Source organism: Triturus cristatus, chromosome 12, assembly GCF_964204655.1.
Source record: "Triturus cristatus chromosome 12, aTriCri1.1, whole genome shotgun sequence".
NCBI lineage: Eukaryota > Metazoa > Chordata > Amphibia > Caudata > Salamandridae > Triturus > Triturus cristatus.
In genome coordinates this window covers 202,782,744-202,810,613 of record NC_140595.1, presented here as the reverse complement: position 1 = coordinate 202,810,613, position 27,870 = coordinate 202,782,744, and the positions used below count along the sequence as shown (strand labels likewise).

General features: G+C 45.9%; 1 protein-coding gene across 1 annotated transcript in view; it reads left to right on the top strand.

Moving 5' to 3' along the window:
- LOC146773066 (C-type lectin domain family 18 member A-like) overlaps positions 1 to 27,870 on the top strand; it is a 195,976-nt gene that overhangs the window by 80,755 nt on the left and 87,351 nt on the right. The window contains exons 4-8 of the mRNA XM_085640090.1: positions 2,670 to 2,767; positions 9,512 to 9,633; positions 11,175 to 11,282; positions 24,153 to 24,245; positions 26,254 to 26,360. Of these exons, the coding sequence (XP_085496216.1) occupies positions 2,670 to 2,767; positions 9,512 to 9,633; positions 11,175 to 11,282; positions 24,153 to 24,245; positions 26,254 to 26,360 (528 nt within the window). The remainder of the gene's footprint in view (positions 1 to 2,669; positions 2,768 to 9,511; positions 9,634 to 11,174; positions 11,283 to 24,152; positions 24,246 to 26,253; positions 26,361 to 27,870) is intronic.

Below are 27,870 nucleotides of genomic sequence, written 5' to 3'. Positions count from 1 at the left end.
GGTTGCACTTGTCTGACAGGGGCCAGGAATGGCCGAACCGACACAGGAGCTTAACAAGTTGCAACTGCAATGGCTTGCAGCCAAGCTACACCCCTGGAGGTATCGCTATCTACTATAGAAAGTAAATCAAATATCCTCACAGAGGTTCTGCAGCTCTCAGCCTACACCTTAAAGCTGCTGCTTCCATTTAATTAGGCTCTTGTAAATCCTGTACTACTAACACGGACCAGGCCATCCTCTGCCTCTGCAGTCAGTAGGTCTATCACTTTTAGCTGTAGACCTGCCTTGGTGACTCTTCATTTATGTTGGAGCACCCTCACCCGAAAACCTTCTTATTCAGGCTTTGTTTTCATCTAGACTGACTCCCGGTAGTTTCCCTGTGACCCTGGCGGATAGGGAATCGAAAAAAACTGGAGGTTTGAGCCTAGAAAGTCTTTGTGGCTGGAACCCTAGTCCTTAAATACTGTGTATCCACTAGAAGGATAAATGCACATGCTCTGGGATATGGCGGGCAGTCTCATACCTAACGCCAAGGAACTCCAGGTTCAATTTCAAGACCTCTTTAGAGATGGGCAGGTAATCCAATCTTGTCTGGATTTGGTTCAGACGGTTGACAGGACTATAGGGCAGCCATCACTGTTCTAAGACATGCATGGCTGAGAATGATTGGATTCTTCTCTGACCTTCCCTTTGAAGGCACAAAACTATTCAGGAGGAATGCCGACTCCGACTTGGAACCTTTTAAGGCAAGTTGTGCCCCTGCCCACTCCGTTGGTCTGCAACCCCGTAAGAAAGTTTTTGAGGTGTTTTGGAAGTTTTGTGGCTCTGTGATATTAATAACATCATAAGAGCTCAACTCTGACCTTATACACTTGATCAAAACAGAGTGCCTAGCCCACATGACAGAGTCACACTCTTCCATCCAAATCACTCCCGCGAATGTTCTATATGAAGGCAAGCAGGATGCAGTACAATCCTGTAAATATTCTTTCTTAATTTGGTCTGCAGTTTTGCTGGGTCTGAGAGTCCCTGGTGACCCGGCTCTGTGAAACTACAGCAGGGGGCGTCAGAAGGCAGAGCTCATCAACTGCTGCTGCTTTATGCCAAGTGCTGGTCCCACTCAATATTGGCCCAGCCCCAGAAAACAAGCCACCACCCTCCCTCCATTATCCCTTCCCTGTTTCTACATCACGTATTCTTTCGTTGCTTGGGCTGGTATTCTGAGCTGTTTTACCAGAGGATACTAGCAGTTCCATTTGAGAGAAACTTCCAATTGATTCCCTCTCTTTCAAGATAACACTGTCACCCACGGTCTCGCGCCTGCTCAATCAGGGTATATTAGAAGCAGCAGGTTAAAGAAATGATGACGCTAGAGTTTCATCATAAGGAAAGGAAGAGACCCACATGGGTAAATTATTTCTCATGTACATTCATTAACTTAAATCAGCTGATAATAATGAAGACATATATGCTAATATGGAGACAACACCTTACTTCGGTGACAAAAGTCCCTCATCATGAGTAGTTTGGTAAAAACGTATACCATATGCTAAATGCACGTAGCTGTAATGCTGAGAAAAACAACTTGCACGCAATACTCTATTTCTAGATCTGGCGTTACCTTATGCGATATTAACACAAGTGGGAACATCGCATGCGGTAACTTTGCATGCACTAAAACCGCTTATGGTAAAATTGCCCACGACTTTGTAATCCATGTAAGGTGTCACAGTAATGTCACTTCGATAAAGTGGTAACTCACATCATGAATTATGAACCAATAGATTGTCGCGGCAGACCTTCACCTTAACCCTGAAGAAGGGCTATGAAAGCCCGAAACGCATTGGGTATAACATGATAAACTGCCAAGGATGAATTGAGTATTCCTGCAATCCCCAGAGAAAGGCCTGGATAGACATATGTCGCTTTAGAAACATTGGGAAAACATAACAATCTTACACGTGAATGGAGAAAGTAATGAAAGAGAAAGAAAAAGAACTTTGGAGTAAATGAAATAAAAACTGTTAAAAATGGACAAGTCTTCGGCCTCTTTGTGAACATTCACAAATTAAGCTGTGTGTCTGGCAGAGGAGCGCAATAACGCTCCAGTTTTGATGATTCAGTCTGTCTAGTAACATTTGGATTGATGAAACTGGAGAGAGTAACTTTGTCGTGCATGTATACACTTCCCTGTGCAACGACAATGTTTGCCTCTGATATCACTCCGCAGAACAGGGTGTCCCAGTTCAACAGTGCCCACGTGGGCCAAAGCCAAGTACATTTCTCTGGGTCACCACTATCTATGGAAATGATTCCCATTTAGACAAAGGTATTTCATGTTGATATCCTGAGATCAGTGCTGGAAACGCTGCTAATAAACCAGGCAGAAACCCTTGGTGCGCATCTGGGAGGCGCGCTACAGGTTTTCCAGAACTGGTCTTTCTTTTACAGGGAAGGACTTCGAGGACAGTGAGACTGTTTGGAGAAAGCATAAAATATTCTTCTATAAAAGCGTAAAATATTCTTTCATAAAGTATTTCTCTAGTTTATGTGCACACTACTAGCCTGTTATTTCCACTTCCCGTGAGAAAGCCGCTGATTGGAAAGAGTAGGACAAATGTTTGAGTTTATGTTTTAATTTCTTTGTGTCCTACTTTTTTGCATCTTAGCTGGTGTGGGCAACCTCTGGCAAGTTAGGCTGTGGGAAGCACACTTGCACAGGCCACCAGAAGAAGATGGAGGCATTTGTCTGCGCGTATTCCCCTGGGTGAGTGTCTCCTATCAACAGGTAATGACTGTAAGAGAGTTAGGATTCCAGCCCCATAGGGGGGTGCTGTTAAATGAGGAGGAAAAACTTGCTTTGCCTTCTCTGCATTCAGCAAGCCATTTATTGTTTTGGGTTAGGCTTGCAGAAAGATCCTGTTTTCAGACACAACCTTGGAAAATGAATGATTCCTTTATTATTTTCCTGTAGATATTGTATTATTCCTCACACTTGATCTCTAGGTCTTTCCCACCATCACTGGCATGTCTAGCCATTCCCTGCTTGAAGGTATCCCAAATACAGCACCATTCGGGCTGTCCAGAAAACTGGCCTCTGCCTGTAACTATGAGCTCAGCATATGAGCACGCTTGTAGGAAAGTGCCTCTTTTGACATGGTTAGCCCCCACTTTTTGCCTGGTGCATAATGTGATTTCAAAAGAAAGTGCACTGGGTCCCTGCTAACCAGGTTCCCACTGCCAGATCTCATTCCTAAATTTGTACCACAATTGGCACACATTCAGAAACCCCTATAAGTCCCTAGTAAATGATACCCCTTGTACCTAGGGCATTGGTACTGAAGATGGTCCACTAGGGCTGCAGCACAAATTGTGCCACCCTAGGGACCACTCACCAAGACCATGCAAACTGCCATTTCAGGCTGCTTCTCTTGGTGCAGAGAAAACTGAAGAGGCGGCATGGCACGCAGCCGTGTGTGCGATGTCCCCAGACACTGCATGAGGTATAGGTTAGTCACCCTTACTGCAGGCCCTCCTGCCCCCAGGCAGGCTGCTCTAAATCCCATAAGTGGACATAACTGCATGAGCAGATATGATTCTACAATATCTGAGTCCATTCTTGGATATTGTAAGTTCCCAGGGAAGCTATAGCGAGTACATGGGTTGGATACTTGTCATTACAAGTTTCCTAGCTCCATGATGGCTTCACTGTACCTTACGATGTTTGGTACCAAACATCTTGTTTTAATAAATCCCCACTGATGCCAGAGTTGGAGTTATTAGTAAATGCACACAGAGGACACCTTAGAGGGTCCCCTGAAAACCTACCAAACACTAGTGTGGTCTCTGACTAGTCTTAGCCAGCCTGCCACCACCAGACTTGTTTCTGACCTCAGAGGCCAGGAACAAAACCTGCTCTGGGTAGAAGTGCATCACACCTTCCCCAGGCCGGAATGGCCTTCCAAAACGAGAAGCTTCAAAGGTGATGCCATCTTTGAAATGCAACCCAGGCATCTTCAGATAGTGGAGGATGCCAGCCCCCCTGTCCTGCTCCTCATTTGGCAGGAGGACAGGTAGGAAAATGTGTTAGATTAGGAGGTGTTCCCACATTCAGCCAGCACCACCCCTAAGGTGGGGCAGGCAATGTGGACCCTACTTTTCCAATTTCTCCATCTTGAGATAGGAAGATTGAACCAATCAGGGCTAGGGTAGTGCCTCTTCCTACAGGAAGTGGTCACTCAAAGGGCGTTAACTCCCTAAAAGTAAGTAGCTCATTGGCTACTTCTTGGCTCTCCCTTTAACGCCTTGAAATTTAGTATTTAGGTGGCATCCCTGGACCCTGAACTTAAATTTTGCGGATACAAGAATACACGGACAAAGAAGAGCTGCTGACCTGAGAACTGAAGACCTGCTGCTGAATTGTAACGCAAAACCCTGCCTGCTGCTCCCAGGACTCAACTATTGGGGTGTACTATCACATCCTGCAACTGTGAGGCCTCCAATAACCCGAAGCACTTCCAGCCCTTCGCCAAGCGCCAGAGAAGTCCCTTGGGGTTGAGGAGCTACTCCCCTGCAGTCAGCAGGCACCGAACCCGCAGAGTCCAGTTTACCGACCTGCTGCTCCCCACGACTCCGACGCAGCATTGAAGCAAAAAGAGGCACAACAGCCCCGGAGGGTCGGATCTGTCTCGCCACTGAGTTTGGAGACACCAGGACCTACTGGAGCAATGTCGCACCAATACCTGGGGTACCAGGCCCTTAGCAACTTACACTGAGATGAAGAGTCCAATCCGCACTCCAACTGCCCAGGAAGCAAGCACCCGTTGAGGGACGTCGAGACCCACTTCTTGAGTGGCCCAGCTGTCCCGGAAACGTGCTTGCAACCTGCCTACCCCTGACAGCAAAGACATCTTGATGCACACTGCCCGGCTGACCTATCTGCTCTGCGTCCAGCCCGCCTAGCCTGGGTACGGACGATTCAGCAGTGCTCCCCTGGTCCTGAGGCCCTTCCGACCTGCTCCCTTGAGTGGGACCCCTCGGACTTAACTTTAGGTCCCCTTGTGCAGTGTGTTTTCTGGTGTCCTTCTCCGTAGCGCCTCCTACCAATGGCTTCAGCACTCTGCTTCCGGCCGAATCTGGGACGCTCCCAACAATCCGCTTGTGGAACGTTGGACCTGGCCTTGCTACTTACTTAAATCCAGAAGGTGAACCTCAAGATCCAACTGTATGATTTCATATGCATTTTCTCCCAGAGACTTCTATGATGCATAACTGCGCTCAAGTGTGTGCTATTTTACGAACTTTGAAAATTCAGATCTTAAAAAGTACTTACCTTAGAGCGAAGTTCTTGGTCTGAAACATTTTATAAAAATCAATGTTATTTTTGCTAATTGGTCCCAGATTTTTTCTGGAGTGTCTCGTTTATTGCCTCTGTGGTGAGTACAACAAATGCTTAGCACTACCCTCTGATAAGCCTCACTGCGCGCAAACACTATCACAAATAGAGCATTACTACTATCTACGCTTGCTTCTGTATACCAATCTGGGATCAACCGGACTCTCTGCATAGTATACTTCATTTTAGTGCACTATATAGAGAGCCAGCTTCCTACAAAGCCTTCCAAGGCCTCCCATTTCCTACAGCACCCCTTTGTACAAGAGTCAGCAGAGGAGGCCCTCATCTTCCTAAAGTAAATATCCCATTTTAGGAGCCCAGACTCCAATTCAAGATTCTCCAACTAAAGAGAAGGCCTAGAATGAACAATGTAAGACCCGTTGTGTTAATCTTCAGGTGCATTTGCGCTCAGGTCTTTGGCCATAAATCCAAGCCTTTGACTTTCAGCACAAGGTTTCAAACACACACCTGCTTGCTTCCTGCTTCTTGATTTGTATCCGACAACCATCAGTCCAGCACATAGAAAATCAGCCGCCATGAATCCACTGATGCGTTGAGGCTCTTCACATCTGCTTCAGTCAGCGTCATTCCGTCCTTCCATTTCTAGCTAACCTAGCCAACCATCATTCCATTCATATCTCCACCGAGCCATCATCTCATTTGGATGACTTTTTCTTCCTCTCACGCCTACCTCAGTCCACCCATCCGTCTTTTTAGTTATCCGCCCATCGGTCCAGACATGTACTGCTAGCCCCTCGCCTACACATACATCAATGCATTAGCCCAAGTCAACTCATTTCTTGGTATAGGTATGCACCCCGGTCCACCTATCTCTCTCGCAATGCGTCCCCCACTGCATACATTTGTTATCAGTCAACCACCCATCAGTCCACCCACCCGTCTAGCCATCCACCCCTTAGTAGATACATCTCTCTATCCAGCCCTTCATCTATCAGTTTACCCATCTCTCTATCTAACCATCTATCCCTCGGTCCCCACATGCCTTTCTATTAACACAGCATTTCTAAAGTAACAGTTCACAATTTAACACTTGTAAAGTATTACTTCTAAAAAAATATCGAATATTGAAACTGTCCTAAAAATATGGAAAATCAGGAGAAATAGGGAATAAGTATTCAAAGGAAAAAGGTGTGGGAAAGGAAGAGGGATACAAGTGGGGTAGATTGGGTTTCGGCCTAAATGGTAAAAAACAAGGAAAACCAGAAAAGGAAAATAAAAACAATTTGAAGGAGACGGTAAAAGGGTGAAAAAGGAAAAGATGAGAAATAAGAGGGTATGAGGGTTAACTCCTAAAGACAAAAATGGGGTGGAAGGCTGAAAAAAAGACAAACAAATGGTGATGGAACAACTTGAGTGCAGATGGGAGAAGATAATAAAAAAAGTAAAAACACAAAGTAAAACAAATAGAAGCTAAAAAAGTGAGACATTAGAAGTAATGTGATATAAATCTTTTTCTAACCACCCACCACTCAGCCCACTCGTCTACCTGTCCAGCCTTCCCACAGTTAAACCATCTTTCTAGTTAGCCCTGCAAGCTCAACTCCACCCATCTCCTCACCTAGCACCCATTCTTCAGTACACATATTTCTGTCTAGCTAACCGTCCATCGGTCCTCCCATCTATTACGCCATCTGTCAGAAATAGCTGTCTCTCACTTTTAGGTTAAGTCTTAAAAGTATTTGTTGCAAAAATGATTAGAGTGAACCGACAAAGGGATTCTCGTACCCCAGTAACATAGACAAGCTCCCTGAGTTAAGACAAGATGCACATATATATACCCTTTGCAACAGATCCTAGTACCAATCACTTGACTGATTTCTTTTTTTTTTTGATTTCAAATATTTTTTATTGAAGAAACAAGAAACAAGAAACAATACAATAACTCTTCCGTGCACCAAAATCAGTACAATCATGTCATATGTACAAATACAAAAAATGCAAATGAATGACAAAACAGTAAATGAAGAATAAAACCCCAGTCCAGCTCGCATCATCAATTACCAATACAGTCTAGTACATTGCCTCCTGCGTGGCGCGCAGCGCCCCGGGACACGTTGGATCGAACACGCTGCACCCAATCACAACCCCACTCAGAAGGAACAAGCAAAGTATCCCCTCAGGGCGGGTCATAATGAAAGGAGGATGCATCCAATGACCTCCAGAGCTTTTTGTTTGAGGGGCTCCAGGTAGAAGCCTGAAGCGCCGGATTACTTGACCCCCTCAGGAAAGACAACCACTCCTGCCAGATTTTAAAGCTCACTTCGGACGCATTTTTCCATTTGCAAAGAATCACTTTACATGCCATTGTTAACATTAAGTCCATCAATTGGCGATCTTGGTCAGATGTTATTTGTGGGTCCAGTGCCCCCAGAATGACGTACACAAATTCCTGTACAGGTTTTATCTTAAAGACATGGGAAATGCAATCAAATACTCTCCCCCAATAATCCTTTAATGAAGAACATGAGAAAAGCATATGCGCAAGATCCCCGGTGTCAAGCTGACAGTTCCAGCACACAGGCGAATCTCTTAATTTACATTTGAATAACCTGTCGGGAGTCCAATATGCCCTGTTGAGAAGCATATACTTCGTCTGAAATAGAATGGGTGAGACTTTGTGTGTGAGGGCTAACCTATGAATCGCCTCCCAGTCAAAGGATATGCCTGATAGATTTGGCTCCGCTTCCCAAACGCTTTCCACTCTTTTATGTTTTTTCATGGGTAGGGGCAACAACAATTTATATACTTTCGACACAAAGTGACCATCGTGTATTAGTCGTGGGATCTGCTGTATAAGCCAAGGGACATATGGAGAGAAGCTATTTGCTGTCAGAACCGATTTAAGTTTAAGAAAGTCATAAAAATCCATCGAACTAAGATCATGCCTGCTCTGTAAGGTCGAGAATCTGACCAAGAAGACATGCAGGTGAATGAATAAGCTGATCTAAGAGTTAATAGACGGCTTGCATAAGTAACAACAATATACTATCTTTCTGCTGCACTAGTTAGAATTTGCAAACTCGTGCCTTGGGTGCTAAAGTGTATCTCACCTCGACGGACACATCCTGTGAGAAGAAAAACATGGCTGTTATGAGGTACTATAGTCAGTCATTTGCATTTCAATTTTACACAGCTATCAGTACACATATCTCTCTAGCCTTACTTCCATTGGGCTACACATCTCTCTAGACATGTACTTGTCTGTCCATACCGCTCTATTTGTATCCACCACGCTCTGTCCGTCTCTCGGTCTAGCTACCTACCAATCAGTTCTCGCATCTCATGATCTAGCCAACCTACCCTCCGCATATCCACCTCTCGTCATCTATCAGTAGATCCGCCCATCACTTACTGAATGGAAATCACTTACTCTATCCATTTCTGCACTTAACCTCCCATATCTCCCTACTTCTGTGTCTTCACCTTTTCACCAAACTCTCTAATTTTATGTAATCTGGTACTAAATGTCTGCCAAGGCAACCTACCAGAATTGTTTCTAACATTAAGGTTTTGGGGAGTGTGATATATGGGAAGGTATGTCAAGTGTGGTATACAGTACAAATAGAATAGCCCTTCTGTTCTCTCACATACCTCAAAACAACTTCTCACCCCTACTCCCTTGTCCACCATTTTGCTGCAACATATTTTCTTCCACATTAAATAAAATTTTCCACTGGCAGAAACAGCGGAGCAAAGTGTGCACTATTTTATGTGGTAATGTAACATGAAAGGGAACAACCTGATGTTGCCACGTCTTTAATATATATTGAAAGTTGGTGTAGGTTTGGTGTGAAATATCAGTCTGCTTAATTTCTTGCTAGAATCAGCAAACGCAATGCAAAGTCATTTTGTTCCATTCTTCATAACATATTGCTAGGCTTTCAAAATGTGTTTAAATGTTGTTGTTAAATTACCTATTATTGTGATTTGTAGGGTTGTTTAATAGTATTTTTGAGACCTTTGCATTAAAAGAAAGGCCAAAGCGCGCCATCTTGTTGCAACAACCTTCTCCTGGAACATGTGCATTGACACTCAACTGTTTCTTTCATTGTGTCTGCTGATGGTTTGTTGACGCTGTTTATTATTTGTCCTAAGGGGAAACTGGGAAATTGAGGGCAAAACTATTGTCCCTTACAAGAAAGGGGCCTGGTGTTCCCTGTGCACCTCAGGCAGAGCTGGCTGCTTCAAGTCGTGGGACCACCTCGGGGGGCTCTGTGGTGAGTGTCTCTGCTATTATGGGGAAATGATTGATGTACTACTCACAAGAAATGATAACTGATTTACTACAAACAGGTTAGCACCAGATGATTGGATTGTAAGTCAGACTTGTCTGAAAAGATGAAAAGGGAGGTGGCTAGGGGACCTCTGGAGTTGATGTCGCTTCCCCTCAGTTCACAGCATTGTTTGTTTGGTCAAAGTCACAGAAGGATCAATTAGACGATTACCAAAGGGCCAATTAGTACAAAGGGGACAATTAGGGGTTGCACCTTACTGGTGTGATGCAAACTCTGCATCCGTAAACACTGGTACCATGTGAAACACCCCAACAGTACCATGCAAGAGTGAGTTAAACCCCACTGAACAACTACCAGGAGCCAGGCTTACCAGGTTTAAATTAACCCCAGCCTCTCAGTCCAGTGTCGATTATGGTTCTGGGCAGGGGTTAAAATGCAGCGGGTGGGCTGGTGTGGGGCTAGGGATGGAAGGTGGGGCTGTGGGCTGGCAAGGAGGAGTGTTCTATGTTCTCTCATGCCATAGATGTGGGTTGGGTGGGCTTGGCTCAAGCTGCACTTGCAGCCAGAACTGCACTTGGGTTTACCAGCCTGAGTTTACCGCGGGTAAAAAAGGACCCAGTGTACCCACCCCTCATGAAAACGGGTGCGGGAGCGATGGCCGATATCAATGAGACAGAGCAGAACCCCACCCGGAGTTGCCAGTCTGTCCTAATCTAGCCCTGAATAGGATAACATGGTGGAGGAAGAGGTAGAGAATGTCAACACAACAAGGTTGGAAAATAGTGACCACCCCTGCCAACCCCACTCCTCACCGCCATCCCCCGGATGGAAATGTCCAAACCTGAAAGTGGTGGATACAGTTTAAGACAGAAAAATATTTCACTCCTCTCTCCTCCATTTCCCATGAGGCTACTAAAACCTGTCCATGAGCCCTCTGGTGTCCATGGTTGGCCGTGGTGGTCTTACTAACATGGCTTCCTTGCTGAATCTGCTTGAGACCACCCATCCATAACAGACTGGCCTTGAACAGCCTCTGAAGCATAATGACTTTCAACCATTATAAGTTGGGATGGGACTGACGCCTGTTACCTTGAGCTCAAAGATGTATGCCCAAGTCGAAGGTCGTCATTTAGGCATTGCTGTAGTTCACACTGACCTTCTGTTGGTTTGCGCTCTTATTCGTAGTCCTGTTCTGGCCAGATAAAATGTACCCTTCAACTGCTCCTTCTCGGCTGTTTTTGCTGGCAAGTCCTGAGAGCATATTTTCAGTTTCTATTAAAAAAGAATCACTCTGGGATTTGAGCTTACCTCTGACTGACATCTTGTTCCACCTTCTTAGCCAGGTCGGCTAATGGTTAAATTGGCGTTAGTTATCTCCGTAGCATGATTTATTTGATATCATAAAGAGCTGCAAGCAGGCTCCATCCTTTAGAAAGTGCTAATTTGCGGTACATTTATAAAGACTTTGGTTCTCTTTAGTGCAGCATCTCGAGTGTGCTAAATATTCCATCTCTTTCCTTTAGAAGTCCCGAGGAACCCCTGTCGCATTAGCTGCGGGCGCAATGGACACCTAAACGTCAGCAGCTGTCACTGCGAGTGCCATCCAGGGTATACCGGCCGCTACTGCCAAGGTGAGTGAGGGTCAGCGGTCTCTGTCAGTGTCCATCGTTCAAGTGCCAACTAGGGTGACCATCTGGCATGGGTGCTAATTCAGGAAGGTCAGTGTAGAAATTCAGGATAAAGGGTCAATATTCAGGACAGAAGGTCAAAATTCAGGCCAAAAATTTGGGACAAAACATACGTTTTACAGACATATCAGAGGAGGTCACAAAATAGTATATAGGTAAATAGACAACCAAAATAAGTGCAAGTCAAAATAAGTTTATATAAGGTTGAAACGATTGTGCACTTGACACTTTTTAAGTATGCATGCAGCTTTGCAATGGGACATCAGTCCCTTTCTGCAATCAAGATTTGTGTAGGAGAAGGCACACCACTCGCTGTCACTATGTTAGGGCCTGTTGTCATTCCATCTCTGATTATCGTCTGCAATCTCAGAATGACAATGGGCCAGTCCACAGTCTTTGCGAGGTCCGGGAGGGGCTTTTACAGGCAGCCTCAATCTACAGATTAAAAGATAAGTGCCAGAGGCCCCATGTGGAAACTTTTAAACTCATGGGGCCTCTCTCAGGAGATAAGCACACCTTCCTGAAATTCTCCAATTTGATTTTAGTTTGATGTCTGTAAGGCGTCTGTAATTTGGGGACCCCAAATTACAGATGCCTTACAAACATCATACTAAAATAACGGACAGTCCGTGAAATTTACAGACAGTTGGTCACCCTTGTGCCAGCATCAGGGGTACCTGAAGCTACTGTAAAGTCAAAGGTGACTTTTTATAGGTCAAGGTTGAAACCCTCTCCATCACATTGTGGAAAGGGTAGGCTTTGTGTGGGGGAGAGGCATAAACTGCTTAGGTATGGCACCGGGGCAGTGCTTAATTTGAGCCGGTGGTTTCCGGTGCTCGGCACCGACACTTAATTACCAGCACTTATGACAGTCTGCCACATGGTGGCGCTGTCTGACTAATTAAGGTGTGAGCACAACAACACTTGTTTGTTAATTCAATTTACAATGACTAAAACCTGCCTCCCAAGCCATTCTTATAGCTTTGGGGGCCTGGAACAGTATGAATTGACACTTGCATGAGTATGATGGTTAGTTGTTGTGTTGGCACTGTCATTGGCAGCGCTGGCAGGGGCAAAGGATGGTGCATGGTACAGTGTCCTTCTGACGAGGGCCCTGGCACAAATGTTTTTACAAATTAAGCACTGCACTGGGGGTTGTATGTTTGCTTTAAGCAGCTTCTGCCCCAGGGCTGGTTTAGCAAGTACTCAGGAAGAGTTGAAAATGTACACCCGTAGGCTTGACTGTTTGGAGTAAGTCGTACTTTGGAGGGATTTCCTAATAATTCCTAAGTGGTCCTGGGTAGCTGTGACTATTCCGTATGGCTCACATGGATAACCATTTGTAGTGGCAAAATCCCGCCATTCCTGCTTTTCTGAAGGCTCGTGCCCTTTTAAATGCCTGCTTTTCTACACCTACATTTTACTTAAGAATCAAGCCGACTATAAGGCATTCATTGGTATGTGTACCTGTTTGCAGGGGAGTTGGAAATCTCTTTTGTAAGATATAACTCCAAACAAGCTGTACTTTACTCTGCTTCGCTATGGCTAAAGTTAAAGTGTCAGAATGAACACGTGCTAGAAGACATTTGCTTTTACTAATTAATAATTCAATCTACGGAGAAAGGTTTCTTACATTGCTTGACTCAGGGAATCTTATTCTATTCCTTTCGACTCACTCATCATGTCCTTACTGATGGGTGTCATGGTGAGTTATATGATTTAAAATTTTGAAAGCACTCGTGCCTTCATAGGGTTTTTGACACTAGGGGACACTAATTGAAGGCTAAACTTTACAGAATAACCACGTGTTAGAGGTTCAATGTGAATTTTTTTGGGAGCATAAATCATAAAAAAATTATTTTCCGGCCATTAATTTCAGGGTCATACCGGGACCCAGTGTTATTATTTTTGCTTTAATTTCAAATGCCTATATTCAGTTTCAACTGATGTAAATATCATTTTTTAAATATTTTATAATACATTATTATATATTACCATTGTGTGCATTATTATTTTTTATTTATGAGGGAAGCCCCCCCATTTCTTAACCCTACTCTTTTGGATCAACTTTTACCCTTATCCTTTGCTTTTGTTGTACCCGGTCCTCAAATTAACCCTTGTCCTTATCCCTTTTTAATTATCTGCCCATTCAGTAATTTCTTTTATATGTCTAAATAGTTTTTAGGTCGAGCCTAGGCAGTGCATCCGCTGACTCTGCGAGAGATGCTGTATTCACTCTGTGGGCTTACAGCCTGCCCAGTGCCTTTTTATTGGTCACTTCAATTGTCCAACAAAAAGGTTTGCTTGCTAGTGGCTAATCCTTCTTATTTGTCCCTCCTTATTGTCATTTGGGTCCTCCCTGGGAGCAGTGTCTAACTACTGTATCATTACACTATCATCTTCATGTGTTGTTTTTGGTAACTCCTGTTTTCTTTCACTCGCCGCTCCGAGTTTGTTGTGGTCTCTGGACTAATGCGCCAACAAGGTGTTACTGTAACATCCAAGGGCAAAGAAGACCTTGCCTACCACTTCAAGTACTTTGACTGGAACATTGCCATATTAAAATTAAGTTCCTGGACTGAACGCAGAAAGTTCCCTGTAACACAAGTTTGACTGTTGGAAATGGGGATTTTAAATCTCACAGGAGGCCCTGGGAGGGGGGAATGGGTGGGTGGGCATGGGGGTTGGGTTCTAGTTTTAGCTTTTTACTGTAATGGTTTTAAATAACCGAACGGTCAACAATAAATCAATCAATCAATCATATTGCAGGAATAGTCAGCCCCCCCCCCCGAACTTTTTTGTAGCCCACCCCGAAATTTGGCTCTAGTTGCGCCTCTGGTCCATACAGATTACCACAGTTCGAACCGTTCAGGCAATCCGTGTCTTCCAGAGTGAAGTACCTGTCGGTGTGGCATTATCTCAAATAGGAATGCTGAAACTCAAAGATAGCATCAAAACGGTTCGAGCATTTTGTATTTGGTTTGTTTATGCAGATCACGAAAACAAGTTTTCAAGGAAATCAAAATTGCCACGTGCATCTTTTTAATGTCTGCATTCAGGTAAAGTATTTCTGCTATTATAAGTATGTTGCTAAAAATATTAGGAAAACAAATTGGGACAGAGCCAGTTTCTCTTACCTGCCATGGAAGAAAATTTTTATCTTTAGTCTTGATACCACATGCTGTTTTCCAAATCTGCTAGTGTTACATCAAACAAAAGAAAATGTGCCATTGAACTATTGTAAAAAAAAAAAAAAAAATAGTTCTCAAAGGGCCTGAGTAGAATGTACTTTGGTTTACTTGTGTTAGATTTCACCACTTGGCTGCCATGCAGACTCAAGGCACAATCATCCATAAGGATGTTGCATTTTACCACCTGTCTAGAGCGAAGTAGAATCAAGAATGAAGAACAGGGTCTCTTCACCACGTGTGGCAACCATCCAACCGGTGTGGTCACCCTCACTAGTGGTCCAAGTAACCAGGGAAAGGTGAAGATACCCAGATGAAAGACTAGCCCATGTGCTTACTTGTTTCAGCTGCATCCTGTTAAAATCCCCAGGGAGAGAATTAGAGAAGTACCTAAAAGCACAGACTGTCTCCAGGAGATTTTTGTATAGTTGAGCCCATCTTCTCATCTAGTTCCTAAACTGCAAGCTTTCAGTGTACAAAATAATTGGGCCACTCTGTTTGGAGCACTGTGTTGCAGGTTGAGTCAACCTTCCTTTTAGGGCATGACCTGGGAGCTCAGGCTTTCACTCTTTCAGATGATTTTGGAGAGCTTCTCCTGTAGGTGGTGTTTGTTGCTGCTTCAGCCTGATAGGTTGGCTGCTGTCCAAACGTCTCTGTCCTTGCAGTTGAGACTGGTTTCAGCATTGTGCTGATGGCTATTGAGAAGGGGGCAAGCAGGGAGCCTTAGTGCAGTAGGAAGAACTCCTTTGATGTTCTGACACACCCAGATTCACCTCTGATATGCAGGGGGCATTTGAAGTAGAGCACTGGGATTCAGCAGTTCCTGCATGCTATATCACCTAGTACAAAAACTGCACCATTATTGGGAAGTGGCCATAGCTCCAGACTAGCACTGTTCCAGTAAGTATATGACTGGGTCCTATGTTTGAGCAGTTGTTTATTTGATGAGCATTTGTTCATGTTTGACCAGCATTTTATGGGAACAGTTACCTGTGGAATGCAGAATAGCATTTCTCCGGCCTTCTTGCAAGAGATTGGGTATGCTGTGCTGCCACATTAAAGACCTTGAAACGACCTACAGACTTGTAGTTCTACTTTTAACAATACATGTCTGTATTATAGCGAGCATTGCTACATAAGAAGCAATACAGGGCAGTATGTTGTCTTTCAGTTTCTCCTTTAGCTCCTGCTCTGTTGGCAGGATCGGATTAGGACAGAAAATTGACATGGGCACCAAAATAAAGGTGGTCCCCATTAGTTAATTAAATAGTTAAAAAATTAGCCCATGTTTTCAAAGTAAGGCAGTTTTAAACTGGTTAACATATGCTTTTCAAGTATTTTTCAATGTATAGAAGACTGTGTGATGTGAGCTTGCTTCTGACAGTGTTTGTTTTTATAACTGTCCCACCAGGCATGCAAGCAGTCAAAACACAGTCCCATTCCCTGACCTCTAAAAGCAGTCCATCTAGCACTGCCTGATTGTTCTATAGGCAGGGCCACTGGATTTATGCGGCAGGAGAGGTCCAAATTATGTGGCAGGATTGAGTAAATTATGTGGCAAGAAAAGGCAAATTATACAGCATAATGTGGCACATTTTGTAAAAGTATTACTTCATTATTTAATCTTTAGGTCAAGAACTAAGATCGAGGACGCAATATTAAATGTGTTGATGCTTAAACAACTCATCTAAGTGCAGGCAAGGACATCTCTAATAATCTCCTATAAGGTACCAAAGACTGCCTCTGTGTCACTCCTTTTTCTCTTTCGTTCCATCCATGGAGCAGGGACCAAGAACTTTATCTTTTTGCTTTGGTTGTTTATCTCTTCTTAGGGGACTATTTTTGTTGTTGTTTCCTACTCATGTTACTGTTTGCCTGTGTTCAGCCTCGGCACCTGTAGGTGCTTGCATTTTAATGCGGCATTCATCTCTCCCAACTCCTCCCATCCTGCTCTTCACACATATTCATGTGTTTTCCTTGATCAGCACGGTGCCTGCTTCATGGACGCCGTACTTAATCTTCCAGCATGAGCCCGCTTTAGTAGGCCACGTCCCTTTCTTTATTTATGCATGGCATGGCGGCCACTTTTGTCGTCCCACCACTCCATGTCAAAAGAAAAAACGTTGGCAATATAAAACCTAGAAGTGTATTTTAATTTTAAAGGATCCACTTTCCATGCAGTTCTTTGTCGCTCGGCTCACCCCAAAGCATGCATTGCCTTACTGAGGGGTCCCCTTCCTTTGCACGTGAAGACTGTGGCGACAGAAAACCCTATTGTGTTTTCCATTCAGTGGGTGTGGTATCAGTTCTCCCACCGACCCTGTCATTTCTCCCTCACAATCCCACTGCCACCTCTTATCTCTTTCTGGCACTTCCACCTACCCTGTCATCTCTCCCCCACACCCCCTCTGCCCCTCTCATCTCTACCTCACACTCCCACTGCCACCTCTCATCTCGCATTCCCACTGTCCCCTTTCATCCCTCCCTCACACTACCTGTCTCGTCTCTGTACTGCCTGATCACACATGCTGTCTTCTTGTACCTCCCGACGTTGTGTACTCGTCCACCTCTCACCCCCCTCTCAGCGTGCCCCTCCCACTTGTCTCGATGCTGCTATCACTTATACTCGGAAACTGGAAGATGTGCACAGCCTGTCTCTTTTCTTGCTCACTCTGTCGGCTAACACGGCTTTTTCAGTCCGGTGCCCATCCTCGGTGCCCCGCCGTCAGCTGGTGGACGGTCATTGCCTCTCTGAACGCCTGCCTTACTTTGAGGTTAATAAGCTTTCTTTGGGAAGAGCAACCAGTCCTTCTCTCTCTCTCTCATACTCTCTCTCACCCCTCTCTCTTGCTGTCTCATGCACTCTTCCCGCCTCACTCATATGGTTGACTTCAGGTCTTCGAGCACCGTTTCTTTCCTGTGCCTTTTCAAGGTTTCCGTCCCTCAATCCCATGCTTTCCTCCTCTTCTTGGGGTGTCTTTGGCATACACAGGCACTCCGTCTTTATCCGTCTGTCACCTGCTCTCCCGGTCTCACACACTGTTTCTACTCCTGTCTGGAGTTCATTCACCACTTCATGCACACTCTACCTACGCCTCTCTGCCTTCCTGTCCATTTATTCTGTGCAGCTCTCACCCTTATCTATCCCCCATGCCACATAATTCCACTGCTCAGATCCACTCTACAATTCCACAACTAACAATTCCAATCCAGCACACATAATTCCACTCCCGACCACATACATCCACTCCAAACCAAAATACTTGGGTAAAAGACATTGTCATTTACAGCGCTAATAGCTCTATCTCGCAAATGAGAGACCTATTGGCTTTTTCAGCACTTGCTGTGTACCTGGTATACTTAGTCTCAGATTTTTGGTTCCAGAGCTTTTGATGTGATAAACATATGCCAGATCTATTTAAGGTGCCCTGTGGGAAATGTGTTTCACAGAATGAAAGCTAAAAGAATAAAGCTGCTTCCTCCAAATGTACATATTTTGAAGCATGCCAGTGTTCAGCAGTAGCGAATTTGAGGAGTGCAATGATCTTAAAGATTTATTCCATAATAGATTATTTACCAAGAAGCTTGGGAGATGGCCACACATCGTTTCGTACACCAAGCTCGGAACCTTCCATGAAACACTTGTGGAAATTGGAAGCCAATTGTGCTTATTCCATATTGTTGAGGCCTGGCTGAATCCAAAGCTGTCTAGCTGCATTGTTTTGGATGACTTGTAGTTTGTTATTTAGACACTGGGCCATAACATGATTCCCATAAACTATTTGTGATGCCGCAAAGGCTGCCCCCGACATACACTGTCCATTTTTGGTGACTTTTTTTTCGTAGTTTCCTTTTGAAAGTGCATACTGAGATTACTGCTCCTCCTTGTGCTCAGTTGTAGATTTGTATTGATCGTGTGGTCCTGATTTTTGTCTTCCCTAAATGGTCTAGGACGTTCACCAATTAGGTTAGGACATAATGTAGAGTTGCATGGATCCATTGTCCCTCAAGCAAACAAGATGGCGGACTCGTAGTAGTTGAGTTTTGGCTAGTTGTTCTCCTCTCACTGCACCACCACCCATATGCATTATTTTAAAGCTGCTCCGACGCCCAACCTTTCTGCAGCTTTACGAGGATTCAGTTGCCACATGCATACATATAACAAGCATTTACAATGCAAGAGGTCTCGCATTTTCAAAACTTTGGCCTATTGGCATTGTAAATGACAATGTCTTTAAGTTATGTGCACTTTGTACTTCTTGTCCTTGCTTGCAGGTTTTCAAAACACACAAATAAAAGGCATTGTCATTTACAATAGCGCAAAATCTCGCAAATGCGAGACCTATTGCATTAAAAATGCTTGTTACTCAACAGCATTTGCCTACGGGGATGTCCAAACGCAAAAAAGCTGACCAGCCCCTAGTCTGCAGCCGACGGAGAAAAGGCCAGAGTAACAAGATAACTGGTCTGGCTGTGGCCGGCTGTGCTTGAAGCAAATGATTAGCATATAGCAGTTCAATATTTTATGTGGTCTATCATTTTAATTTGTTACCTCGACCATAGGCAGGGAATCTGGTGTGCCCCTCAGGCGTGAGATCTCCAGTGTGTGCTTCGACGAACCTGTGCAGCGAAGACTCCACCGAGGGTTCTGGCGGTCAGTGAACCCATGTCCCTCTCCCCCCCCCCCCTCCCCCCCTCTCCCCCCCCCCCCCCCCCCATCCCAACATGAGGTGTTCAGTGCACACATGGCGCGGAGGCACATTCAGCAAACAAGCCGAAGGACCCTGTATATGGAACGCCCTCATGCGCACTCAGCAAGCGCACTCCTCTTCAGAAATCAAGGAAATATATTTGTATTCAACTGTACCTCTTAACCGAGGCCGTATCGATATCCTCAACGGGTGGCAGTGTTTTTTTATTAATTCTACATCCCAAATCTTTTTATGAAATATGTAGTTTTGCGACCTTTGCACATAGCTCTGTGAGGTCACACAAATGTTATAATTAGACGTCAAGTGGCAGCACCTCATTTATGTGGACTTCATGTCAGTCTCGGCCAAAAGCACTAAGATTTCTGAGATTGAATGGAACAAAAATAAAAATGCAAGTCCTCAGGTTCGTAGTGCTGTTGAATAAAAGGCCATAAAGTCACCCTCACACTTGTATGTTTGTGTGAGGCAAGCTCCAAAACCTCGATCTTTACCTGCTATTACCAACAAAATGCATCCACAGCCTGCAAATGTGTTGTATTCAGAGAATCCAAGGTGCCCATGCAAGGCGCGCACGTTCTGCCAGCCTGGAATTTTAAGTCGCATCACTTTGTATTCCGGTACTTGTACGTTTACCTCCCCACTAGAAATGCAGTCAGGCTAGTACCGCTGTGCAGATTACGCGAACTGGAAACTAGGGCTGGCAGATTATTTATAACCTAGCAACTTCATGACTATTTGTACCAAAGCCTCAAGTGGAAGTTCAGAACTGAAAGCGCCAAGCAGGGGTTTCTTGATGTGAAGGGTGAGGGCTGAGGGGAGAGAGTTGGTGTGCAGAATTGCAATTTAAAAGTTACCCTTGAGTACACCGTTTGCTAATTTTATACCAAACTCTGGTTCTTTGAACAAATGAAATGCTGATTTCGTTCTAGTTTGGCGCTGCTGTTTGTCCTGAATATTTTCAGTGTTTCTGCAGCAGCATTTGCCGTACTGCACGCCAGGCGATCTTGCACCGCTGCACCTGACGCTATAATAGCAGCTTTCCTGTGCTCTGCTGTGGGTGAGGGGAACTTGCTCTGCTGCGGCTGGCTGGTGCATTGCAGCGTGGCTGACATTTCGACTGGGTGCGTCCCCTCTATTGCGGGTCTGCAGGCTTGCGTTCGGCCCCTCCATTGCGGGTCTGCAGAGCTTGCGTTCGGCCCCTCCATTGCGGGTCTGCAGAGCTTGCGTTCGGCCCCTCCATTGCGGGTCTGCAGGGCTTGCGTTCGGACCATCCATTGCGGGTCTGCAGGGCTTGCGTTCGGACCCTCCATTGCGGGTCTGCAGGGCTTGCATTCGGCCCCTCCATTGTGGGTCTGCAGGGCTTGCGTTCGGACCCTCCATTGCGGGTCTGCAGGGCTTGCGTTCGGACCCTCCATTGCGGGTCTGCAGGGCTTGCATTCGACCCCTCCATTGCGGGTCTGCAGGGCTTGCATTCATCCCCGCCATTGCGGGTCTGCAGGGCTTGCGTTCGGACCCTCCATTGCGGGTCTGCAGGGCTTGCGTTCTGACCCTCCATTGCGGGTCTGCAGGGCTTGCGTTCGGACCCTCCATTGCGGGTCTGCAGGGCTTGCGTTCGGCCCCTCCATTGCGGGTCTGCAGGGCTTGCGTTCGGACCCTCCATTGCGGGTCTGCAGGGCTTGCGTTTGGATCCTCCATTGCGGGTCTGCAGGGCTTGCATTCGGCCCCTCCATTGCGGGTCTGCAGGGCTTGCGTTCGGACCCTCCATTGAGGGTCTGCAGGGCTTGCGTTCGGCCCCTCCATTGCGGGTCTGCAGGGCTTGCGTTCGGACCCTCCATTGCGGGTCTGCAGGGCTTGCATTCGGCCCCTCCATTGCGGGTCTGCAGGGCTTGCGTTCGGCCCCTCCATTGCGGGTCTGCAGGGCTTGCGTTCGGACCCTCCATTGCGGGTCTGCAGGGCTTGCATTCGGCCCCTCCATTGCGGGTCTGCAGGGCTTGCATTCATCCCTGCCATTGCGGGTCACCAGGGCTTGCGTTCGGACCCTCCATTGCGGGTCTGCAGGGCATGCGTTCTGACCCTCCATTGCGGGTCTGCAGGGCTTGCGTTCGGACCCTCCATTGCGGGTCTGCAGGGCTTGCGTTCGGCCCCTCCATTGCGGGTCTGCAGGGCTTGCATTCGGCCCCTCCATTGCGGGTCTGCAGGGCTTGCATTCATCCCTGCCATTGCGGGTCTGCAGGGCTTGCGTTCGGACCCTCCATTGCGGGTCTGCAGGGCTTGCGTTCTGACCCTCCATTGCGGGTCTGCAGGGCTTGCGTTCGGACCCTCCATTGCGGGTCTGCAGGGCTTGCGTTCGGCCCCTCCATTGCGGGTCTGCAGGGCTTGCGTTCGGACCCTCCATTGCGGGTCTGCAGGGCTTGCGTTTGGACCCTCCATTGCGGGTCTGCAGGGCTTGCATTCGGCCCCTCCATTGCGGGTCTGCAGGGCTTGCGTTCGGACCCTCCATTGCGGGTCTGCAGGGCTTGCGTTCAGCCCCTCCATTGCGGGTCTGCAGGGCTTGCGTTCGGACCCTCCATTGCGGGTCTGCAGGGCTTGCGTTCGGCCCCTCCATTGCGGGTCTGCAGGGCTTGCATTCGGCCCCTCCATTGCGGGTCTGCAGGGCTTGCGTTCGGACCCTCCATTGCGGGTCTGCAGGGCTTGCGTTCGGACCCTCCATTGCGGGTCTGCAGGGCTTGCGTTCGGACCCTCCATTGCGGGTCTGCAGGGCTTGCGTTCATCCCCGCCATTGCGGGTCTGCAGGGCTTGCGTTCGGACCCTCCATTGCGGGTCTGCAGGGCTTGCGTTCGGACCCTCCATTGCGGGTCTGCAGGGCTTGCGTTCGGACCCTCCATTGCGGGTCTGCAGGGCTTGCGTTAGAATCCTCCATTGCGGGTCTGCAGGGCTTGCCTTCAGCCCCTCCATTGCACGTCTGCAGGGCTTGCATTAGATTTCCCTTCTGCAAGAAAGCCGGCGGCAGCAGTTTGCAGTGCGCAGTGTGTACAACAGCAGTCCGTCCGCCTTCGTGTACATGAACACGGAAATCGTTGGGCATGCCGCAGTGATGATAAAGCGAGGTTAGGGCGATCTAGTGTTATCCTGTACAGAGAGGTCCTTGGAGGGCGGGGGGGGGCGCAGAAGTTATGGGGCATTGGAGTTTCCATGTCGTAGCTCAGTGAGTGGAGAGCCTGTATAGCAAAAGGCGACTCGAATCTCGGAGAGCCAGCTCACCCTTTTATCATTGAGAAGTCGATTATAGTTGATTTGCTTTTCTAGTAATACCTATCGCTTAAAGTCGAAAAGAGAATTAGCTTTGCAGAGTTTGCCTCCTAGCACGTGTCATTACTGCATTATTATTAATGTCCATATTCCTCTTGAATGCTTACCGTTTACACTTCAAGTTTCCATTGTATGACGACGAGAGAAAAAGCTACATTTTTCACTGTATCTGATGGGTTGGTCTACATTTTTTTCAATTTGCAATTTATCTTTTTGTTTATTTTCACTTCTTTAGGTTTGTCTTTTTTAAATGACGAGGCTCACTGTGATTTCTCTTTTTGGAGAAGGAAGAACAGCGGCCTTGGACGCATTTTCCATAATTTTTGATTGACCAACAACAGGAGGAAATAACTTTTCATCTATTTTTTATAATTTAGGGTTGGAATTTAGGTTTCTTACCACAATAAAGTAGCATCTGATGTTTTATTAGTGGTCGTGCCAGAATGATACCGTCTTCACACAATGCAGCGTACCCAGGCATTTTATGAAACGGGCAATATATGTGGTTGTTTGCCCCGCAGAGCCTGCGGTAACAGGTATTTCTCATATCCAGTCGCATGCAGATGGTAGTGCCTGGGACTCCATATTTGCTATGCAATGTAAACAAATACAGGCAAATGCAATACTTGATAGCATGGCATACAGAATGAAAAAATAATATATTATTTTGCAAAAGACAAAACACATCCAAATCTTCGAAAACCACAAAGTCAGAAGAACACATAGTTCATTGTTTTATATTTTCCATCCATGTGTTCATGTTCGAGCTTGATCAGTACTTAATTCAAGCCAATGGTTTCAGCCGGGGCCACGAGGACTCGTTTTTGTTGACCTCGTCAGACTTTGACCCGGAGCACGAAAGCATGGGGATCGCTTGTCTTTATGGGGCCATATGTTTCTAATTAGAAACACATGGCCCCATAAAGATAAGAAAGTGCTTTGCGACAGCAGCAAAACAGGCCACCAAGTCCAGATCGAAGGTGAAAGGGTGTGAACCCAAAACCCTCATTTCCAATGGCAGGCCACCGTTTAGCATAAACGGTGACGCCAGACAATGGAAATGAGGGGCGGGGCTTCAAGCCCTGTTTTGAAAGTCCTCCTTAACAATAAATCTCGCCGAGCGAGCAGCACATGCACTGCCACGCTAGGCGAGATCTGAAAAATGGAGCTCAAAGGAGATTAGCCAACTGAGCGATGTTGACATTGAAATGGTATGGTGAAAGAAGAGACCCTTGTGAAACACCACATGTTAGTTTGCAGATTTATGGTGCAAAAAAGGGCTTGGTTACCTTTTGGCACTTTCACTTAAGGACGCATAGAACCATTGGTGAGCAGTCCCTGTGATTCCCCATACTCAACACTAAGTATGTGTGGCCATAATCTAGACCGCTGACTGACACCACAGCATGGAATCAGGGCCTCCATAATTTAACAATCGTCAGCCAAGACACAGAAACGCACACTGTTCAGAGAGACAGTAGTGGGACTGGTGGTGCAGGAGCTGAATTCAACTTTTGGGAGGGGCAGGTGGCACTGTAAAACTTTATTCTATTTGTTAATGCCAGTAACATCATCTCATTTGTATTTATTCCCTTTTTTTCCAGTGAAATGCAGCGTAGAGTGTGTTCATGGCAAGTTTAAGGCCGACGAGTGCTCCTGCCTGTGTGACGTCGGGTATGGAGGCCCCCAGTGTGCCAGTGAGTTTGCTGCTTCTGTCATGTTTTAATACTGTTCCTCTTTAGAATTTTTAAAAATAAAATATGGCATGCCTTTATGCACTCTTGGATAAACGTGAGGTGGGTGATGCTTCCACACAGACTTGCACTGGAGCACGTCTTGTCTTGATAAAATGCACACACAGAAACATACCTGGATGTATTAGAAAACACATTGCTTTATTCATGAAAAAGGTCGAAAAGGAACAGCTGACTTTGAATTGCATTTAAATAATAGAATTTGTAAGTCCCTCTCACCCTTAAAAATGTTGGTGTCAGCCAACAGGAGCTGGAGAGCCAACCTTTACGCGAACAAGGAGAGTGGTGTCTTGATTACTGACCAAAATCTTCATTACTCTGAATGTCCTTTCTTGTCCAAGTACATACACCTCCCCCCAGACACCACGTTACTGTTGACACTAATAGTCTTGAGTCCAGGATGGATTCTTCTAATTCAACCTTGTTCATTGAAGATTACCCAGTGGTCTCTGCTGTCTCTGAAGAGACTTCAACTCTTGCTATGGAGGTTGACCCAGGGGTCAACAGAACATAAAAATCTCTAACTCCTAGGCATTATCCATACAAGAATCAAGGGCGGGTTCCACTGCTACGGCCTAAGATTATCATTGGTAGTCTTCTTTTGTGACTTTTAGGGCCTGATTCTGATGGCGGGCAGACCACCAGCTTCAGGTTGTCTGTCGCGGTCTTCTCTACGACAGAACCTCGGTCCAATTGCTGGATTACAGTACCTGCGGTCGGACCCACAGTGGCTTGTGCTGCAGCCCTTTTCCTGGGCCGCAGTGAAAAGGAGCACTTTGCGACCACCAGCCCGGCGGTTGCATCGTAATGCGGCAGTCGGACCACGGCCTGCTTGTCAGGCTGTCTCCTGACCACCACAATAGCGGGCAGCGGTCCGACCACCCCAGTCCTTAATTTGAGCCGGTGCTGTCCAGTGCTCAGCACTGGCACTTGATTGGCTTCCGGTGCTCGGCACCGGCACCTAATTGTCAACACAATACTTAGAACATTCTAACACATGGTGGCGCTGCTCTTCTAATTTAGAGATGAGCAGAACAATGGTTGTTTAGGAATACAATATACATAAAAAAAATTGCTAACACCTACCTCCCTAGCCATTCCTTTAGCTTTGGGGCCCTGGAATAATCTGAACTGTCGCATTTACATGCGATAGAGATGGTTAGTAGTTGTTTTGGCAGCGATGACAAGGGCAATGTGTGGTGCAAGCTGCAGTGGCCTCCTGGTCAGAACCCTGGCACTTCATATTTTACAAATTAAGCACTGGACCACCCGATATCGTAATAACCCCCTTAGTGTAAGAAAGCAGTGTCGGACCTTTGTACAAGTAATACAAAATGGGTTGTGCAATTTTTACAGGGTGGTTTGGATTCAGGACTGTCAGTGTTACTCTTAAGGGAAGTGGGCAGCAGTTAAAGCCATTGGTTCTCCTTGAAGAGGCTTGGAAAAAATGGAGGACCTATGAGCTCATTTTTTAAAATATTTTCTTTTTAAGAAGCCTTCTCCCAAGTCCTGGTATAGATGAGGAAGCTTAGAAATTGGAGTTATCAGAAGTGCACGTTGATCCTGATTTGACAAAGCAGAAGGTGCTGTACTGGAAGATCAGATTGAGGTGAATCATCAGTGCTTGCTGAGGGACTCAGTCACAAAGTTGCACAAGGCTCTGCCTCTTAGAATCAGCAAGTCTGAGTGCAGTTGCTAAGTCCTGTACCGCATTCTAAATATACTTTAGGCAAATACACAGTAGACAAGCAGGTCTACTGCTGAGGTTCATTCACACACATGCCTCCATTTCTATTCTGAAGCAAGTTTTGTGGGTGTTTGCCGAGGGCAGAGTCCTTTTCAGAGGAAGTAACTCACTTTGTAGAACCGCTGCAAGTACTTTGAGAGAGATTGTTGACCTTGCTAGTGGCCAATCTGATCTGGTGTCTCCCTATCTGCTTCTCTTGTGCAGCTAAGGAGGAATTCCCCTTTCACAGCTGTGATGTTCAGATAGACGGGGACTGCTTCCAGGTCTCCTCCGAAGCGGACAACTACTATGGAGCGAAGATCAAGTGTCAGGTAGAACCCGGTGCTATCTCAGTTGGTGGCTACACTGCTGGAAGTCACTTAAAACATCTTAGCAGTGCCCCTCTGTTATTGCTTTTGGTTGTGCCCCCAGTGCAGAAAAAGTGTAACTAACAGATGTAACCTTGGGAGCATTTTCATTGATAGGAAACATGGCGTATTTGACACAATTTCAGTTACATTACATAAACAGGGCTGAAAAGTTAAAACAAATTGGCACCTAGAGCAACACATCAGACAATTTCTAGATGCTACAACCAGCCAGTGATCACTTTTGACTTGTAAATGTTTGTAGGAATGTGAAAGGGATCAGCCTTTTGGAATATGGTATATGGCCATACCAGGGCACATCCAATAATAAAATACCTGAAATACCAGTTAAATAATCCTGAGATGTATATGCTGGGTTTGTAATCATTGTTACCCAATAGGTTTTCAGGACATTCCCTGGGAAATGCCACAGTGCCATCAACTCTGCTGGCCAGCTGATCATTAAAGTCTTGGACTGTTGTGTGTTTCCTGCATTGCCCATTGTCGTTTTCCCTATGTTAGCCTAATAGTGCACATTGTAGGCCGCATTTCATTTTGCACACGTTACTATATAAACACGCTTGCTTTTGTGCCACATTCTATTTTCACACAGAACCTGCATAGGTTTTCACACTTTGCTCTTTTTCTGGGGATTTGTCTGAACACCATAGACAAGGTCAAACAGCAATACCCCTTGTTATTCTTCCTGGTCAGACACTAGCACCTAGACATAACATGAGACGCTGCAGAGGTTTGTGAGCAAACATATCTTGTCATATAACTGAGAGCAGGGCTTCTAAAACACACCCTGAGCAAAGGTCCTGAGGCAAGCTTGCTGCATTAGCTGCGATATAGAACACCCAGCTTTGAATGCTAAGGTGCGGGGTCCGACTCTTATCCAAGAGATCTATAATATATCATCATTTAGCTTACGTAGGGGGGGGGCGGCCATCTGTCTTTTAATATGACAGGACGTTTTGTGATCTATGGTTTGTTAACCATGCTAACAATATTTTTAATAAGCATTTTTTTCCCTAATTGTCACACAAATACTGCATCTTAGAGCATGATAGTTTAAGTAAATATGCTAAACTTCCTTCATGGCTCTTGTATATTTTACTGTGGACAAGTACGCGTGAGAGAGTGGAAGGGTGTGTCCTGTTGCCGCGATCCCTGTGTGGGTCAAGAGTGTTGTGTTCTGGGGTGCAAATTCATTTGTTTCTCTGGAAAGGTTAGGAGGGCCAGTGAGGCCCTATAGTTAGTCGGACTTGGGCTCATAGATACTGAGGTGGTATGGTGACTCAGTCCCTACATACTGATGTTTATGGTCCCTAGCATAGGTCTTTTCCTGAGAATCCCCACAGTGCCATTATCTGACAAATGTCTGAGTGCCTTCAACAGAAGTATGGCCCTGTATAATCAGCACAGTAATACTACACTTGCAAGGTCCCAGGAATTCCCCAGTTGCATTACC